Here is a 19,851-nt window from a genome sequence, read left to right on the forward strand (position 1 = left end):
ACTCCTCAAAAAACGAAAAATGGAAATACCATGTGATCCAGCAATTACGGCTTCCAGGTATTTACCCAGAGAAAGTGAAAACAGGAACACGAAGGGAGTAAGATCCCCTGAGTTCACAGCAGTGGTCACAGCAGCCATGAGCAAACACAGACGCCCACCGACAGACGCCTGGATGATGAAACTGTGGTGTATGGGCTCGATGGAATACTATTCGGCTATCAAAAAGATGAAATAGTGCCTTTGGGGACAAAATGGCACCTTGAGGTGGCTGTGCTAAGTGAAATAAGCCCAAAAGTGAATGACAGATACCAGATACTTTCACTCATTTTCAAAATATAAATAACCCAAGAAAACAAATTGGCAAAACACACACAAAAATAACTCTTGGACTCTGTGGAAAATCATCACGGTTACCAGAAGGGCTGGGGGGAGGGAGGAGAGGTGGGGACAGGAGAGTGTGCGGCTCTGGTGGGGGGCAGGTGGGCATGTGTGTGCTGTACCCCCAAGTTATACAGTCATGTAAGCAACTGGCAAATCAATAAAATGCAAGAATAACTTTTTTTTTAAGTCCTTCGAGAAAATTGAGGGCTCTCCTCCCCAAGGCAGGTCCTGTCCTTTCTCTGTAACAAGGGCGTTTTGTTCCAACCTCCTCTGCATTCCTCTGAGCACAGAACACAGGAGATCTGGGCCACCGGCCTGACCTTGAGCCCATGAGCTACGCACTGTGCAAGTCTAGCCCCAGGCGCAGGGACGGAGTCTCATACCGTGTGTTTGGCTTCAGGTTCTCGATGGGCAGATGTGTCACCGAGGAGGTCTGAGTGGACCATTTGTTCCTGATGAAGTCTTCATAGGAGGCGCTGTAGACCAAGTAGCCTGGAGGTGCAAAGAAGAACCACCCAGTGGGCATCAAGGAGCCAACACCCAGGAGGCACAGAGGGGAAGGGATGGCAGAGTCGGGCTGAGGGGAGGGCTCAGGAGGGGCCAGCAGCACGCTGGGTCAGGTGGAATGTAATGCGTGCACCTCTGGGTTCCCAGACCCTCTGTGACTCCAGCTGTGAATGGCCAAGTTCAGGACACCCTTGACGACGACGGTTGGTTCCCAGCCTCCCTTCCTCCACTTAGAGTCTCCCACATTCCCAGGCCTTGTCCAGGCCTCAGACGCTTCACATCTAATCCTGACAGCACAGAGGATAACACAGCAGCAGAAGACATGGTGGCCTCCACAAGGTGTTGTTTCCTGAGAGACACATACAGTCCTGCCTGTGCAATGAGAGACCCCCCACTGGGGCCTGCTCACCCAGCAGGTGAGCCTCTCCCTTGCTTTCTAGCTGTTGAATGCCGGGCCCGCCTGGACCTTTCTGTCTAGCAGCAGCAGCGGGCAGCTCTCCACTTGCTTTTTGCTGTCACAGGATGTCGCAGCCACCCTGGGCCACACCTATCAGCCTTCCGGGCTGCCTGAGAAGGCCTAGGGTGCTCAGGCCGCAGCTTTGCATATCCCTCACACCGGCTCCCTTATGTTATTCACACAGGAAGAAACATTTGTCAAGCACTTCCTTGTGCCAAACATTCTGCTAAACGCTGTCAGTGAAGCTTATTTGGATTAATTCTCTTCGTCCGAGCATGTCAGCATTGCCATTTAACACTTGAGGAAAATGAGCCTTAGAGGTTAAGTATCTTGTCCAAGTTCACACTTGCTGATTCATTCCACAAATATTTACCGTGCGCCTACACCTTGGCAGACACCGTACCAAGTGCTGGAGACAGAATGGTGTGCAGGAAGGAAGAGAGAAAAGAACTAGACCCTGCAGTCAGCACCATGAGGCAGGTGCCACATGCTCTGAGAGGGTGCAGGGAGCACTGACTCCTCAAGGAGGACAGCATCCTGGGGGTCAGGAAATGGGGCTGATGTCTGAGGATGGGCAGCACTTAAGGTGTGTGGGAGCAGGTGAGAGAGGGACCACCTGGGGAGATGCTGAAGAAGGAGGAGCCAGGGGGAGGAGCCTTGGAGGAGCAGCTGGGGGAGGGAGGGAGGTGAGTCTAAGAAGCACAGGATGGAGAAGACCCGCAGTGCCTAGGTCATGCAGGCAGCTGCTTTTCACTCCAAAGAAATGAGCGGACATTCAGGGGTGACACACCAGACTGTCCACAGTGCAGCCCCGAGCAGCAGAGAATGCCTGGGTGTGGGGTGTGATGGGTGTGGGGTGTGATGGGCATGGGGTGTGATGGGCGTGGGGTGTGATGGGTGTGGGGTGTGATGGGCGTGGGGTGTGATGGGCATGGGACGTCATGGGCTGCTGTAATATCCAGTTGAGAGCTGGCAACAGACTTAGGTTAACGTGCTGGTTAATGGACAGAAAGGGTGGTGCCAGAAGAAGATTGGCTGTCGTGTGATGGAATGTTCCACTCTCCTCAGCCTGAGAGGATTTGGCATGACTTTATACTGGGGGTGCCCGAGTCACTACGACACCCTTCCACGTTATTTATGCTAGTGTTGTGACTGCTCATGTACTGAGGTTTGGTTTCGGGTTAGGTGGAAGGGAAGTGGGGGTGTGAGACACCGAATCCTCCAGACAGCTTTGGGATGCTAAGTTAGCAAGGCAGGCAGTTCAGAAGCACGCCTTCTACAGGACAGTGTGGGAATCATGTCTTGGCTCAATCCAGAGACTCCTGTGGGGGTCCTGCCTGCATCAGCCCCTGAGGCACAGCAGAGCATGACCAGCGCCCTCCTGCAGCCAACGTTTCTTAAGAGGCCCCTGGCACAGGGCGCAGTGGCGTGTTTGTCTTAAATAACACCGGTTATGCAAGAGATCAAAAGCTTAGTAGCTTAAAAGAAGGTTTTCAATTACTTTTCGGTATGCTAACTTGCTTTTAAAAATTGTCATTCATAAAACCACATTCAATGAATAAAACACTTTGCTGGCTGTTTTGACCACAGACTTCCCTGCTGCTATGAGGCATTCACTTTCTGCCAGGGACACGCTGGCCTCCGCAGATGCTGGCCTCCACAGCCCATGCAGCGTGGACCACAGCAACTGCCACAGACACGGACACCGAGGACTCAGCCTCCTCCATCCTGACCCTCACTGCCCTGGGCCTTCAACCACATGGGCTGGACACCTAGGTGCCCCTAGGACTCTGGTCCTGACTTTTGGGTTTCTATGCAAATAACATAGGAAAACTCCTCTCAAAATGTCTTTGGACATTTTTCTCATTTTAAGAGATAATGTTGGAGAAATAAAAACAAAACCTTTAGTCATTTTTGAATTCTCTGAACTAAACTGGTATAACAGTGGCAGATAATAAGTCAAGTTCCAACCAATGCCCAGTCCGCAGACAGACAGACACACAGACACATTCCTACTTCTTGTATAACTTGTAGGCCCAGAATGCAAAGGAAATACCTATACAAAGAAAATATATAAATTCTCTTCTTTAAGAATGTATTTCAACAGATTTATCCTCAAAAATATCCTTGGCAGAGTCAAATGAATTCATGAACAGCCACAGGCCAGGGCTGAAGAGGCACAACCTCCTTGGATACGTATCCATCATATCCGATTCCCATACCAGGAGTTCAGAAGCACCCAGAGGCAGGGAAAGCAGGTTAGAGTCCTAATCCCAAGGGGGAGGCCACAGGGGGCCAGCTCACAGTGGACAATAAGGGCTGGCCGGATGATGGATGAAAGGACGATGCGTGCATAGGTGAAGGTGGATGCGTGACTGGATGGATGGATGAGTTGGGTGGATCCAGGATAGATGGACACCTGGACACACAGATGAACAAGATGGATAAACACATGTCTTCCTTCAGAAGGGAAGAACACAGGCAACAAGGGAAGCCTTGGACTTGGGGGGACTCTCTGACCACTCACAGGATTAGAGACTGTTATAGATGTAACACTTTTGCATAGGAGGAAACCAAAGTCCAGGGGAATGAAGTACATAGATCAAGGTCACACAGACAATCTGGGACTAGAATTCAGGACTTCTGGCTTCCATCCAGGGCTCTTTAAACTGCCCCACAAGGCTTCCTTTGTTGCCTATGTTCCATCCAGCCCTTATTGTCATATTTCCCACCAACAGATTGACGGGAACTCCAGGCATCTGCCTTGGACACACCTGTGACCACATCTCCCGGAGTGGCTTTGTCCCAGTCCACGATGACAAATGAATGGCACCCTTCCATGGCGACCACGGTGATGTTTCGGGGAGCATGCTGAGGGGGCAGGTCATTCTTCGTCAGGTCATTCGGGATGATTTCATTCAGGCTTTCCACTTGGAAGTGATCCAGAGCGTCGGTCAGAGAGCATGGAGTCAATGGGTCCTTACTGAGGTATGTCACGTAGGGAGCTGGAAAAGAGCAGAGATGCTCAGTCAGGGCCAGGGCTCATGGCCTTCTCTGAGGGCAGACACCTAACTTCTTCTCCATGAAGTCTGACTCACAGTCATTCTGTACCTGCCAGGCAGAGGCTCCAGGCCCCAGTGCGATACTAAACGCCCCCAAATGGATCCATGCAAATATACCTTTCAATCTGGCGGCCTCAAAGTCTTCTAGTGCCCAATCAGTACTGAAGACTCTGCCTTCATTTGAAGGAACCCCAAGCATTGTGTCTGTAGCAACCTGTTATTCCTATACCCAAATATTGGGGAAAGTGTGAAGGAGGCCCAACTGGCACTTAAATAGGGGTCTCTCAACACAGTTTATTCCCTAGACTGTCTTGGGACCAAGGGAAAATGTGCAGAGATGACAGTGATGCCCCTATTAGTGCCTGTGGCCTCCCTAGGGCATGAGACACCCCCACAACCATCTGCAATATCCGTACAGGTCAGGCCTGAACAGCCTCGAACAACATGACATCTGAGAGCAGTAATAGCTACTCACATTATGGACAGGATAGAGCTTTTGCTACCCACATTGTCTCCGTGCATACAAGGGCCCTGGGACTGATACCCCATATCACAGATGAGCTGTGACCTTGAGAGGGTCAGGAAGTTAAGGAGATTTACCTCCAACCCATAGCTGTCAAGAGAAGTTAGAAAGGCCTAAGAGTTAAGGGTAGGGCTGTCTACATGCAAGACTCTCAAATAACAAGTTCTAAAACTTTCTAAATATTCCATGGCATCTTTGAGTACTAGCTTCTCATTCTCAACTGCTGTTAGGACTGGAAGCAATTTCTAGATTCTCTACTTTTCCAGTACTCTGTATAAATTAGGCCTTTTGAGCTTGCCACGGGTGTCATCATAAAGTTTTGGGGAGTCATCTGCCATGCTTTATGGTCACAGACATGTGAAGATAACCAGACTACAGTGAACATTTCAGCCTTCAGAAGAATTCTTTGGAACAGTTAACGATACCACTGACAGAATTTCCATTACTGTCATGAACTCTCGAGAGAAGAGTTGGAACATTTGGTGGATTGGGTCAGGGGCCAACACCAAGTTCGCCTCAGGAATGCCACCTCAATGGACGTTCCAGTGCGTATAGTCTGGACACTCGACTCTACATCTTGGCAGGCAAGAGCTGTTCTCTGCTGACGGCAGGACATTTGTTTTGGAAACAGAAACGTGCCATGTTAGCTTAAGCTATCCCTGTCTCCAACGATTTTATTCCACTTGGTAATATTAATCTATCTTGTTAGTGGAGGTCGTTAAGGACATGGGAAAAGCAGATTCCCAAAGGGAATGTAGCACATTTAATTCAATAGAATTTCCTTTTGAAAATGTTTTCATGGCTGAGAAAGAAGAGTCAAATAAATGTCTAGATCCAGTTCCTTGAGGCTAATGAAAATTATAAAAAAAACAACTGGAGACAAACAGCTCTGGCTCCATGGTACCAAAGTTCCAGTAGCTCAAGTTGATAAAATGCTCATCTTGCAGGAAGAATTTAGCCCTGAGTGTGGAGCTCCAGGCACAAATCTAAAGAAAGCTGTTGACAATAAAAACGCTCATGTCCTTGGGACTGATGATTTCTAGATATGCCAGGCGGTCACCCTAAATTCAGCCATTGGACTCCAAGTGCTCCCTTACCTGCCTTCTGCAGGAAACAAGCTAATGTGCCTCCAAAGGACTCACTGATCACCCCAAGTGGAAACTTTGCTCTCCTCCAAACGTGCGGCCCCTGCCAGCCCGGGGAGTTAGCAAAGCTCTTCTTCAAAGAACAACAGTGAAAAACCCAGGCTTTTTTGATTAAGGAAGTTCTACTTACCAACAAATCGTTTCTTTCCAGCCAGATCGAATTCCTCTTCAGGAAAGGAACTAACAGAACCTTCTGGAGAGATGACCTTGGGCACGGCAGCCGAGGTGGAGGGCCTGGTGGTGGCCAGTGGCCTTGAGGTTTCAAACTCATAATCTGAAATGAATGGAGGTTGGTCACTGGGCACTTCTAAAACAGGACACTGTCTGCAGTTAAGATGCCTCGTAAGACTTGGCTCCAGATTACAGCACACACGCGTCCACACAAGGACATGCATGTACATGCACAGATATGCACACTCACACATGTACACACATGCACGTACATTCATACATACACTCTGATGTGGTGCCTGACTTAATTTGTTTCTAATAAACCCCCAACCCAAACTCCACTTCAGTCTCATCAGCAAAGCAACTGCACACAAAAGAAAGGACAAGAAAACAGAAACAGACCAGAAGAAGAAATTTTTAGAATCAAAACTGAAGCTTAGAATTCATCCAGTTTAGCCAACTCTGGTCCAAGGCTGTTCCTTGCATGGTTTCCCCTGTGGAGCCATAAACAATTTACAGCAGAAAATAAACTGGATTTTTTTTTTCATTTATCATTTGCATGTGTTCTTTTTTTCTGGGAAAGGATAGGATTAATCCTATTAAGAGAAATAAACCTTTAACATTTAAAAACAAAAATAAAACTCTGCTCCCTTTCCAATCACGGGTAGGTATGAATGGTGCTTAGTAATTTCAAAGAAGCCAAGAGAGCTTCTTTTGCTTTTGCATATCTGCTATTTTCTTTGAAGTTGGTTTTTGTTTGAAAACTGTGGGATGGAATCATGACATTAAACTAATGGTTGCATCCAAGGGGACATGATGCCCACACTGGTGACTTGAGGCCTTCAGAGCCACAGTGTCAGCAGGCAGGTGGAGCACAACCCTGAGGACAGCCTGAGTGTCCAGGGAGGGCACAGGTGGGGACCAGATGCCAAGGGGAAGTTTGTCCTCTGCAGAGGCAACTTCCAACGCATATCACCCACCACTGGGCTGTAATGGCAGCACCAGGGGCCAGTGAGCCCGGGACTGCTGCACATGCCAGCAAAGGCATTTTGCATTCTTAATCTTAAAAGTTCACCCTTAATTAAAGGTTCTATGGTAAGAGGTCAATCAATTCACTACATCACATTTGCTATGAAATTATAAGTGTGAGAAAGAAAAACGCCAAGAGAGAAAGCTGAGAGGCAAACTGAGTAGGTTCACAAAGGCAGGGGGTGGGGGAGCTCAACTAGAAGGGGTCCCCCACTTCATTAGGGCAAGGAAGGCCTGGGAGGGAGTGAGTGGGCAACTTGGGGCTTGTCTGGAAGCTGCGTCTGCAGGTCAGGCGCACTGGCCGGCTTCAGAGCTTGTAGGCACTGGGGGTGAGTGAGAAGGGCCACCTGGACCCCAGGTCAGAAGGAGACTGTGAATGATTGAGGCCACCTACGTAGTAGTTACAGAAAGACCCTCTGATCAAGAAAATGTAAATAATGGGCTTTAAATCAGCTTAGTACCTTCGTCGTAGACGACGTAGGCCTCTTCCGTGGGCATGGCCGTGGCCGTCTCCATGCCGGAGAAGTCTTCTGGGGAAAGAGGAGGAAGCAGGGTCACCCAAGGCCCTGGAGTGTCTCAGATGCTTTCAGAATCATGCCCAGGACAGTGCCATTCACTCCCCTGTTCATCCCATCAGAACAATCATTCCAATAGCAATAGGGCCATTTCCAGGGCTCCCCAGCTCTCTCAGGAGGAAGGGAGTAGACCCTGAGATGCATCCAGATTTTCTCTCCTTGGTGCTCACAGCAGATGAGATGCCCGGGCATCAAAAGAAAGACACCTCCCCTAGCGCCCACCTCTGTCTGACCTGCCTTCGTCATCTCAGCGCCCACTCACCCGCCAGGCAGCTCTCAGCAGGCAGAGGGCAGGACCAGGCCCACATGTGACAGGCCCAAAGACAGGCCTCAGAGAAAGTAGTTGGGGGGACACTCAGGATGGGGACAAATCCTTCCCACCCTGAGTCCCCCTGCTCCTTGCTCCTTCACTCTCTCCACCCCTTGCTTGGCACAGGCCAGTGCTGGCTGAGCTCCCACCTCTCTGTATCCTAACTTGGCAGACACACATAGGGGTTCCCTATACCTCAATGTTTCCCCCAGCCCCCCACACTCTGTCACCTACTCAGGAGACAAGCCTGGAAATAAATTTCTCTTTAAAGACGGGTTGGGCTTTACTTACAAAGCCACTAATCTATTATGGCTACAGAATTATCCATCAGATGCAATTTCTAGCAGTTTATGGTTGATATTTTCATGTCATCCAGGAAAACTCTAATTATCAGAGTTTTTACTGAAATGACTATTGTCGATGACAGCCTGATATTAGTAGCGTGGGCAGCATTGGGGCCAAGAATGCACCTGGGGTCACTGTCAAGGACAGAGCAGGAACAGCACCTGAATTTCAAGTTCTCTCCCTGCTGAGACCAGGTATTTGGTCCTTCATGAATTGCCTTGACTCTTTAACCATTGAACTAATCAGCCAATAGCTTGCAAATCTTGTAAACCCAACAGCCACCCTATTAGAATTGGCCTTCCGTAGCATAACAAAGGGGGAATTGAAGTAGAAAATAAAAACTCCCTTCACTATCAAAATTATATGCACCCATGTTGACATTTCTTCCTGTTAGGAAATCATGGATCATCCCCCAGAGAGATTCCAGCCAGTTCTGAGCCTCATTGAATAACACTGTGAAGGCTCTGGTGCCAAAGCAAACCCTACCCGGGGGGCCACAGCAACCTCGGGCTGCCCACCCAGCCCTTGTGTGGGTTGTAGAAAAAGCCCTACAGTGACCAGTGAGGTGCCCTGGCTCCTGCTTCACTAAGAGGCGGTGACCTTGGTGGGGTGTTTTGTTGGGACCAGTGGAGACCTACAGAGGAGTTATAAAGGCCCCACCCTTTGGGGGGCAGGACGATCATTTCAAGAAGAACTATTAAGCATCATTTTTCCTTCGACCATTCCAATGTCAATATGCTGGGGTCGAGGGGAACTGCTCCTGGGCTGATTCAAACCAGACAGTTTTTAAGTTCACACCCCCCAAAATTGGGGCTATCTCATCATTGTTTGCTGGAATACCATTTTCTTTCCCTTGTAAATTTAACTTCAAGAACACAGTCTTGTTTTTTATACTAACAGATCGGTTTCATTATTTTATTATTATTATTAATCAGGTCAAAATGGGAAAAAATGCATAATTTTTGCACCCTGGAGCAAGAAAACAGAGGGAAAAGCATACAGTTTCTTTCCTGGGTTCCTGGTGTTGAGCATAATTCCTTGAGGTGCTGAAATACTCCAGCACATGCAGCGCCCTGCCACAGGGATCACTTTTTGAGATGGGTGACAGTTAATTCTTCCAGCAAAATGGAACATTCTACCGTGACTTAGTGCTCTTTTATTTTGAAGACCAATTAAAGTCAGACATAATTTTTCTGAAATAGACCCCTCTTCTCCAAGTAAAAGGAACTACCCACTGTGATAAAAGATATTTGCATCAGAATTTCCACACCTAAGTGCCAACCTGAAGCTCTCAGAACAGCATAAAACTGGATGTTTGTTAAATCAACCCAGCATCGAAGGCATAAGCTTCCACATCTGGATATAGAAGTAGCAACCAGTCACCAAGCACAGCGGTTTGGTTTATTCTCTGGAGTACTATGTCCAAGTGATAATGAACAAAACCAGTGTAACCTGTCACCCAAGATTTAGGGTCTTAGCTTTAGAGAGATCAAAAAAACATAAAAACAAAAACAACCCTATAAAAGTATTCTCAGTGGAAGTTTAGAGAGAAGATAAACAGTAGCCATTTGAAACCCAAGCATCGCAAATTGTCCAATTGGTGCAGCTCAGGTGCCTTTTCCACTATTGTCTCTATTTTCTGTCTTGAGCGGGAGCTGTGTCAAGAACTGGTTTCCATAAAAACTGATGTTTTTCTGGGTCATGTCCCAAGGTCACGTACAAGGTCACAACTTTGGGAAACATTGATCCAATCTAATACTGTTCTGTGTCTCAGTTAAATTTTAGACTTGGGTTGTGACAAGGGTTACCAGATAGAACACAAGACAATCACTTGCTGTTTAAATTTTGGAGAACAAGCAAATAATTTTTCATGCACACATAAGCTAAGCAATGTTTTTGTTCAATCTGCCAACCCTCACCATGGCACGGCCAGGGGAGTTAACCTTGAGATGTCAGAAGCACCTCTGGCTGCCCAGCGCCCTGCTCTTCCCAAGGCCCAGTCCCTGCCCCTCCCACCTCCCAGCACCTGTCCCTCCCACCTCCCAGCACCTGCCCCTCCCACCTCCCTGCCCCACCCACCTGGCAGCCTCTGTGACTTTGCTCTGCAATGACACCTTGGCTACATGGGTACCACTAACCTTCTTCAGGGTAGCACTCCGGGACCCCGCTGGAGCCCAGGATCAGATTGCCATCTTCATCATGCTGTTCTAGGGTTCCAGGGGGACAGGTAGGCATCAGGGTGGTGGGCTCAGGGGAGGTGGTAGTAGTTTTCCTAATGGTCCTGGGGGTGGCTGGGCGGCGGGTGGTGGAGGTGCGGCGGGTGGTGGTGGTGGTGGTGGGCCGACGGGTGGCGGTAGGCCGAGGGGTAGTCTTGGTGGTGGGCCGAGGGGCAGTCTTGGTGGTGGGCCGAGGGGTAGTCTTGGTGGTGGGCCGAGGGGTAGTCTTGGTGGTGGGCCGAGGGGTAGTCGTGGTGGTGGGCCGAGGGGTGGTCGTGGTGGTGGGCCGAGGGGTGGTCGTGGTGGTGGGCCGAGGGGTGGTCGTGGTGGTGGGCCGAGGGGTGGTCGTGGTAGTGGTGGGTCTTGCGGTTGTGGTGGGTCTTGCTGTCGTAGTGGGAGCACGGGTGGTTGTTTTGATGACTTCCAAGCCCACCAAGGGCTTCCCTCCAAGACTCAAAATGGGCTTATCCTGGGCACTTGCCACGGGTTTGCCATGACGCCCCTGCCCAAAGAGGGGGAGGCCGTCGGGACTCACCACAGGGGTTCCTCCCAGATCTGAAAACAAAACCAGACAGAATCTGTGCAACAGGATGAAACAAGGCAGATGAGATAAATAGGAAGTGGAAGGTGCCTTCTCAGAGTTTAACTTTTAATCAGTAAAGGGGCAAAGGAATAATCAAAAGGATCGCAGCTGCAGCAGCAGTGTCTGCTGCTCTCGGAAAAGCTCTGAGCTCGTCATAGTGTCCATTACTCTGGACATTTCTCATATAAACGTCTAACTGTTTCATCAGTAGCCCCTTACTCTTGCATAACTCTTAGTCTCCAGTAAGGAAAGCAGTTCTCTGCTTCTCTTCATTCCTGCACCTCAGGAGGAGAAGTGTTACTTTGGACCAAGGGTGGCAAACTTTTTCTGCCAGAGAGTAAATGCTGTAAGTTTTATGTTGCATCCACTCAGCTCTGCTAATGCATGAGTGCAAAACAAGTGAGTGTTTCAAATTTCCAAATTTGTACATGGACCCTGTAATGTGAATTTCTTATCATTTTTACATGTCACAAAATATGATTGCACTAATTTGTGTTGCCAGCATTTAAAAATGTGTGTACTATTCTGAGCTCTGAGGAGGGCCCCAAAGAGACTGCAGACAAGGTGTGGCCCGAAGGCTGAGGTTTGTTGGCCTCTGCTCTAGGCTCCCCAATTCAGGAGTGAAGAAGAGTGCTGCCTTTTCCAGAGCGAGAAGGCTGCAGGAAGAGCGTAACTGAAGTCGTTTAGGGAAAAACAAATTTCTTCCCCTTTCGAGGTGCTCCTTTCCAGGTATCTCAAAGTAAGTGAGCAAGGACACCTCTTCTGCACTGTTGGTGGGAGTGCAAACTGGTCCAACCACTATGGAGAGCTGTGTGGAGATTTCTGGACCTACTAAACATAGAGCTTCCATATGATCCAGCAATTCCACTCCTAGGTATTTACCCAGAGGACACAGAAACATCAATTCCAAAGAGCACCTGCACCCCTATGTTTATAGCAGCACTGTTTACAATAGCTAAGCTTTGGAAACAGCCCAAATGCCCAAAAATAGATGACTGGATCAAGAAGATGTGGTACATATACACCATGGAATATTACTCAGCATTCAAAAAAGATAAACACATGCAATTTGCAGCAACATGGATGGCGCTGGAAGGGATCATGCTCAGCGAAATAAGCCAAAAAGAAAAAGGAAAATACCGGATGGTCTCACTCATAGCAGGAATCTAGAAAACTTAAATAAGGGACCAGGAAAATGAATAACTATAAGAAAGTGAAAATCAGAATCAACAAAAAACTATGAAACAGAGACACTTTTGGGGGGGTGGGGGGCGGGAGGGGAGGGATTGGGATCAGAATGGGGGGGTTGCAATTGTATGGGGAATATAAAAATAAAATTTATTATTAAAAAATAAATAAATAAAAATAAAATGAGGGGAGGTGAAGAGAGAAGTGGCTACTTTATAGCTAATTTACCACTTTTGTTCCTTAAAAAACCACTCTTACTTACCCACAATGGTCCGACCATCTCCTCCCAGCTTAACCCGCAGAGGGTTTCCTTGAGAATCTTGGAGGAACCTTCCTTCTGCGTTCAGTACTAACCCACGATCAAGATCCACCACCTAAATCCATGACATAGATTAAAGAATATAATGGACATTTTAAAGTTCACATTAATCCAATGTATATTATGCATGAAGCTTCCACAGAAGAAACCATAATGAGTGGAAACATGGCTTCTGTCAGTATCACTCTATGGTTTAATAAGAATAAAGTACAAAACAGTCATATTCATATTAAAATTGCTTACCTATGTATATGTAAGTTATTTTTTAAGTTCCTCAAAATACAATAGATGTTCAAAATATTTTCCCCATTTAGTATGTTGTGTATAATGTAGGAAAGTAGGAAACAAACGTACATCAATGAAACGAAGAGACTTTAAAAAGTATGACTTATCTATGCAATGGAATACTATGCAGCCAAGAAAAGGACCTGGAAATTCTTCATATTTTGGCATATGCTGATGTAAACTCATTATTTTGAAAAATTAAAAATATATTCATTTGTGTCTGGAAGTTTAAAATGATGACAGAGAAAAAATCTAGATGGATACATGCCAAATCAGTAATATCTCTGAGAAGCAGATGGGGTTTATTATCTTTTTTATATGTATCTGAATTTTTTTAACTTCTTGCAATGAATGTATATTGCTAGTGTATTAAAATAATGAAATGGTTCCATTTTGATGTTAATGGTAAAAATTAATGTTGCTATAACAAAACAATCTAACTTGTAATTAAATTGTCTAATGTAGTAACATACAAAAAGTTCACATGTTAAGGAAGTTTAAAACTCTGAAAAAGCTGTCATTATCTCTGAGAAAGTAAAAGCTCATGCTTCCTCCAGGTAGTTCATAAAGTGTGACTCTGGACCAGCAGCTTCTGTGTCCCCTGGGAATATGTCAGACTCATGAATTACCTCGTCCTGCTGTCATTGCCAAGTTCCCCAGTGATTCTAATGTTGGGTAACATTGGAGCGATATACCATCTGCCCTAACAGGCCACTGGAGGAGCCCCTGTAAACAGCCTACTTTGCTAGGTGCTATTTCGGTAATTAAATTTTATATGAATTGTACTTTTGAAATCTACCCCATACCATTTCAGCTTAAAATTGTTATCCATGGCATTTTGCTTTAATGCGAACTCTTCCTGTTATTAATGTCTGTTCCCTTGAGAAATGATAAAAGGCATCTTTAAATCACCTGTGCCTGAAGATTTTATGAAATCCTTCATTGTTTTCCTAACCTTATTGTATATGGTAAGTTTGGGCTGGGAATTCCACTATGAAGGATCTTTTTATTCTTTGAAAAAATATTTTAAAGCTCTGAACATTGTCAAGTATTTTGCCCAATACACTCAGCCCACTCACACCTCCCTGGATGTTTATGTTAACTGCAGGCAGTGAAGTGGCTGATTTAAACATCCACAAAGTACTAACTCTGTTTTATTGTAGCTGAACAACAACTATTGGAAGATTCCAAATGATCTGATAAAAACGTGACTATTTGAATCAGGACTTCTTTGTGCCATTCATTGTTTCCCCCTTACTTCCTTTTACAAAATATTGAACACAATTTACAGAAAATATGTGTGTTCTTTAATCAAATAATAAATAAAATAATAAAATAAAGCTATCAGGAGTGGAAAACAGACATTCACCTGAGATCCTGTCCAAGTTCAATTGCTGTGGCCAGACCCTCCCTTTGTGTGACTTCCTACCCAGTCAAGAAACAGATCAGATCTGATCGTTCTGGCTGGGAGGGAAAAGCAAAGTACTTATTCAAACTATTTAAACTACTTACTCAAGAGAATCAAAGATTTTTCTGAGCACTGGAAGAGGCTATAGACAAGCATATTAACATAGGAATGGTTAACACTAGAGAAAAAGAAGAAAAAGATCCCTTTATTGTTACCATTTTTCTCTTCCCAACCGCAGAAAACAACTGTATGTGTAAAGAAGGTTACCCTACCCACTTTGTTCCTTGAGGGCCATTGATAATTCTTTGTCCATTCGGTTTTCCATTACTATCAGGAAGTACCTTCCCTTCTACATTTGGTCTGCCATTATAACCTACACAGTACCAAAAAGATAACAGAACCTGGTAAATTCAACATTCCGGGAAAGTTGGCTTCAAACAATAAATAAAAGATAAAAAGAAAGCCTCAGGAGTGGAAACGAGAAGTTCATTTGAGAAGCTGCTTAGATAGATGACAAAGAGCAAGACATTGCTACGCAGAGAAACACTAAACAGAATTTTAAACCAACTGCTTGTATACGCTTGAGAGCCTTAATTTGGGACGTCTCATGACAAACATGAATGTCTCTTAAGAATATGGTAAAGTGAATTTTCTGATGATATTGGGGTAATGAGTGTTCAGTACAAGTACGTTTTCCAGATAAAGCTTACGACCTTAGTAGCTGTAGCTTGGTTTTAGTCAATTGGTAGTTGGGGGAAGGGAGATTTGGAAAGGATGGAGAAAATCATGGCTAAAACATACTAGATGCTTCTCTGCTCATCTCAGTCAGTTATAGATTAGACACCACAATTATTTCTGTTTGACTCAGGTCCCAGCCATTAATCACTGAGTATAAATGCGCAGAGCAGATTCAAAGCTTGCTGACCTCTTGGGCCGCTTGAGAATTATCTGCTCCGAGAGGAAGCAGAAGTTCCAGCTAGTTCCCTTGGGTTGCTGCTTCTGTTTGCTCTTTCGCCTTCATCTCAAGCCCTTTTCCATCTGTGCCCTTTCTGCGAGGGCTCTGCTGGGATTCCCCCTGGTCTTGCTTCTCCCCTGGGATGTGGTGCTTAGACTTTCTGACAAGTATTTGCTGAGCAGAGACTTATTTCTCCAGCTCAACTATCTAATTAAAATCAAGTATTTCTACACATTCTAATATGCACAAGGGAATGTGGCTTTTACATCTATTATCAGGGTCTTAGACTTGCTTAAAATGGTCAGTTTTCAATGAAAAATTAACCTGCTTATGGGTAATGTTCTGTCAGTGTTGGGCTATCATACCAATACAATGCATAGCTTAACAGACACAGATGTATTCTTTCAAGGACTTCATCAAGACTTCATTCCATGCAGAGTGCAAGGTGATACTTAAGGGGAAGCAGACTAAGGGACATCCCCACAATTCTGCCAAGGATGTGGGGGTGCTGTCCCCTTACACTCCAGTTCATAGCTGAGTTCTGTCCTCACTGTAAATCACAGATCTGCCTGTGACTCATCTGTGTGGCAATCACCTTGATCATGCCTTTTCTGGAGGTTTTCACTGACTGCAATGTGCTTGTTCCAGAGTATGTTCATTTGAGAGTTTTACTCAACAAGAGCAAAATGGAGCCCAGCAGTATCTGGCTCCTTGCTGAGGACTCTAAATAGCCCTTGGCATACCAGCAACTAAAAATAACCTAAAATACAGAACCTGAGTTTGGCATCCTGGCTGGGACACATTTCCACAGATTCAGAGCAGATGTGAAGGAATTCAGCAAGGCAGCATGGCCGAGGGGCCAGCCGGGTGGGGTGGAAGGGCTGGACCTTGGCACTGCTGGCATTTCTTAGTGCTCTGACCTCCAGCAAGCCCTCCAGATCCCTCAACTCCAGCTTCCTGGTCCTAAAACCCCCACAAGCAGGCAAGCTCTAAGAGGCTGGTTGAAGGAGATTGAATCATGTGACATTTGTGAGCTCCTAACACTTACAACTGCATATAACAGATGCTCAATAAATTTTTTAAAAGCCTCCCAGGGGCTGCCAAGAGCACTATTGAGAACCAGGAGGAGAAAGGAAGTTAAAAGCCAATTACCTTGTCTGAGAGGGGGTCTCACGGGCGCGCGCGACAAAGGGTTGCGGAACCTGGCGTTCATCATGCGCTGGCGCAGCGACAGCATCGGGGTGGTGGAGGAATAGAGCGGAGGGGCGCGGGTGGGGGACCGCGGCCGGGCCGGGGTGCCCGCGGCCGGACTAGGGGTGGCCGGGCTGCGAGCGGGGTGTCGCGGAGGGAGGTGCGGAGGGAGGTGCGGGGTGTCCAAGGGAGGGGCGTCCTCTCCCCGGGGGGGACTCCCTCTGGGGGGCGCGAGCTCCACGGCAGGCTCCCTCCCCGGGGCGCGGTCCTCGGGTTTGCCGCCGCCGGGCCACCTCGGAGCAGAGGAGGCCCGAGTGTCCCCGTCCCTGCCTCCTTCATAAAGCGCCTCGTCCTCCTCCTCATCCTCAGCCGAGACCGACTGCGGAGACTTTGACGTCAGGGGTCCCCTTTTGGATGGCGTGGCCTGGAGCGCCCCGTCCTGCTTCCCCACCGCCTGGGGTGCTCTGCCCGGGCCCCTGGGGCGGGCGTGGGGGTGCGGGGCGCCGGGCTGGCCGGGCCGCGGGGCGGAGCCGGGGGATCTGCGGAGGTGCAGGTCGTCTGCCTCCACCTGGCGGTGCTTGGGGAGCGACCCGGCGGCGTCCTTGGCCCGTGCGGCAGGTGAGGGCGTCCGGACACCTGCAGACTCTGCTTCTGCGCTGTCCTCGTGGCTTCCTCCCTGTCTGCTCTCAGCTTGCCTGTTCTGGTTCTGGGGAGACGCAGGGAGCACCCCTCGGGAGCTCGCGGTCAGCGGGTACCTGCTGCCGCTGGCCATGTAAGGGTCAGGGAAGGAGTTAGCGCCTTCCTGTGATGTGGGGTGGGGGCGTCCAGCCTGGGGGTGCACATGCTTGGCTCTGGAAGGCAAATGACCCGCTTCCTTGCTGTGGGCACCGTGGGGCTGTTGCTCTGACACAGAGGCCCGCGAAGGCGCCTGCCTGTCGGGAGAGGTGGCTCTGGCCCCCAGGCCTTGGCCCGGGGTCATCCTCTGGAGCACGCTGGGCCCCAGGTGGGGTTGTGACCCTGTGGCCGATGACCGAGCAGGGGTCAGCTGCGTCTTGGGGGACCCACCCTCCAAGCCCTCCTCTGTGCTCTGTTGAACATCCTGTGCCTTTGGGGGTAGAGACTTGCCTCGAGGGTGCGTACCAGCCCAAGGCCCGGCCAGTTTGGGGTTCTCTGTCAGGGGCTCCTTCCGCTGGAGGCTCGTTCCTCTCTGGAGGCCCCTTCTCGGCTGGTCCGGGCCCCGAGAGGCAGGCTGGCCGGGGGAGGAGGGCCCGTGGTCCAGGACCATGGTGGCGGGAAGTGGCTTTTCGTCTTCCGTGTCCCTCGCCTCGCCGTCTCCATGGACACCCAGGCCGCGCCGGGGGTCAGGCGCTGCGGGAGGACTCGCCCGAGAGGGAGCCCTGGAGGACGCGGGGGTCTGCGGGGAGCTGGAGGGCTGGAGCCGAGGTCCTCGGCCGTTGCCAAACCTGGTCGGGTACCTGCCGTGGGCAGCGAAGGGCCTGGCTCTGGGCAAACTGTAATGTCCTGAGACGGGCGGACCCCCGGGCAGCCGGGCCCGAAGCGTGGAGGCCGTGGCCTCTGCTTGCCGCCCTGCGCCTTCTGCGTGGCTGGCATCGCCCTCGGAGGCGTCCGACGCGGCTGGGGCGCGGGGACCCGAGGGCTCCCCGCCTCCTGCGAGCGCAGCCCGGGGGTGCGGCTGCGTGGGCGGCAGCCGGGATGACCCCTGGGCTGGAGACGGTCTCGAGGGGAGGCCTGAAGCACCCGGCTTCTCCTCCCCATTCCTGGAATAGGGTGTCCTGCGAGCGGGCAGGGCCGGCCTTGCACCCTGGTGGCCCCGGCTGCGGTCTCGCAGCGCCGGCCGGGTGTGGACGGCCCGCTTGGGGGGCTGAGGGACCGTGTCCTTAGGGTGGTGGGAGCCGGTGCCTGGCTCGTGCTCCTCCCGGCCCAGGGAGTCATTGTCAGTCACGCCGGCAGGCAGGTTGGTTGAGGGGTCCCCCGAGGGGCGGTGAGCGCCGTCCTCAGGGCGAGCGTGGGGGCCAGAGGAGGCGGGGCCCCCTGAACGAGGGTGGGAGACCAGCGAGGAGCCACGCGTGTCCACACCCTCCTTTCTGGGCGTCACCGGGGGTCGGACCCCCGCCGGAGTCCTTCGGGCATCAAGGACAGAGGGGTCGGATCTACTTGGTGGTTTCTGGCCCAGCGTCTCCCTGGCCGTGGTGGGCGAGGCCTCTCGGGAATCCAGCTCCTCCTCGTTGGTGATTTCTGTCGACTGAAGATCTAAGCCTTCCGCCCTAACCTTAGGCCGAAGCTGGGGTTTTCTGGGTACCCCACCATTAGCCAGTATTTTGTTCTTCAAGTCAAGAAGGGGGTTCTTGACATTTCTGCCTGGGGGAGAAGCAGTTTTTTCAGGCTTCCAGTTGTTCTCGGTGTCTGTTTTCTGCCCAGCGTCTGACTCACTCGTGCTGGCTGTAACAGATGTTAAAGAATTTGCGTCAAAGAAGTAGGTGAAAGTCACACAATACGCAGCAGTTAAGATGGTGGCATCAAGGCAGGTAACACTGGGTGTTGTGATCAATGACTTCGGATCTTTACAGCCCTGGACACTTACTTTCCCATTACAGGAATCTCTTAGAGTTCTATAAAGTCTTAGAAAATATGTGTGAGTTGAATTTCTCTAATTCAAATCAGGTTATGTCACAGGTTATTGTTTGAAGGAATTCTAAAATGAGTACTTTAGGGGCCTCCCTGGTGGCGCATGGGGTTAAGACGCAACCTATGAAGCTGTCCGCAGCCACTGCAGCACGAGTTCGATCCCCGGCCAGGGAGCTACCCACATGGCACAGCAGACCTCTCCTGACTCACCCACTGCTCCCCTCAGCAGTGTATTTCAGTCAATCTGCCTGTTCTGTTCCCCACTCTGACTCTTGGGAATCCTCTCACTCCCTCCACACTTCTGGCCTGTACCCCAGTTCCTGTATGCATAAATAAATAAATCTTAAAAAAATAATAAAATAAAATAAAATGAGTGCTTTAAAGTAATCCACTGATTTTGTAAATGCACACTTAGGTATAATTTTCTTGATAGCAAATTTTCATATCACAAATGAATTACAGCTGTTTGAACAACTTAGGCAGGAAATAAATATAAGACTGGTACAAAATGCTGGATGATCTATACTTAAAACTACATGGGGGGGGGGTGCCCTG

The 19,851-nt window shown here is 49.0% G+C and overlaps 1 protein-coding gene across 1 annotated transcript in view; it reads right to left on the minus strand.

Moving 5' to 3' along the window:
- Positions 1-19,851, minus strand: part of FNDC1 (fibronectin type III domain containing 1) — an 80,147-nt gene that overhangs the window by 11,464 nt on the left and 48,832 nt on the right. The window contains exons 11-19 of the mRNA XM_037518793.2: positions 16,612-19,110; positions 14,777-14,877; positions 12,755-12,866; positions 10,961-11,276; positions 10,644-10,777; positions 7,737-7,805; positions 6,206-6,349; positions 4,120-4,350; positions 765-873 (exon numbers count right to left, since the gene is read on the minus strand). Coding sequence (XP_037374690.1) covers positions 765-873; positions 4,120-4,350; positions 6,206-6,349; positions 7,737-7,805; positions 10,644-10,777; positions 10,961-11,276; positions 12,755-12,866; positions 14,777-14,877; positions 16,612-19,110 — 3,715 coding nt within the window. The remainder of the gene's footprint in view (positions 1-764; positions 874-4,119; positions 4,351-6,205; positions 6,350-7,736; positions 7,806-10,643; positions 10,778-10,960; positions 11,277-12,754; positions 12,867-14,776; positions 14,878-16,611; positions 19,111-19,851) is intronic.

This window comes from Talpa occidentalis, unplaced genomic scaffold (genome assembly GCF_014898055.3).
Source record: "Talpa occidentalis isolate TD23 unplaced genomic scaffold, MPIMG_talOcc4v2.1 talOcc4.2, whole genome shotgun sequence".
Classification (NCBI taxonomy): domain Eukaryota; kingdom Metazoa; phylum Chordata; class Mammalia; order Eulipotyphla; family Talpidae; genus Talpa; species Talpa occidentalis.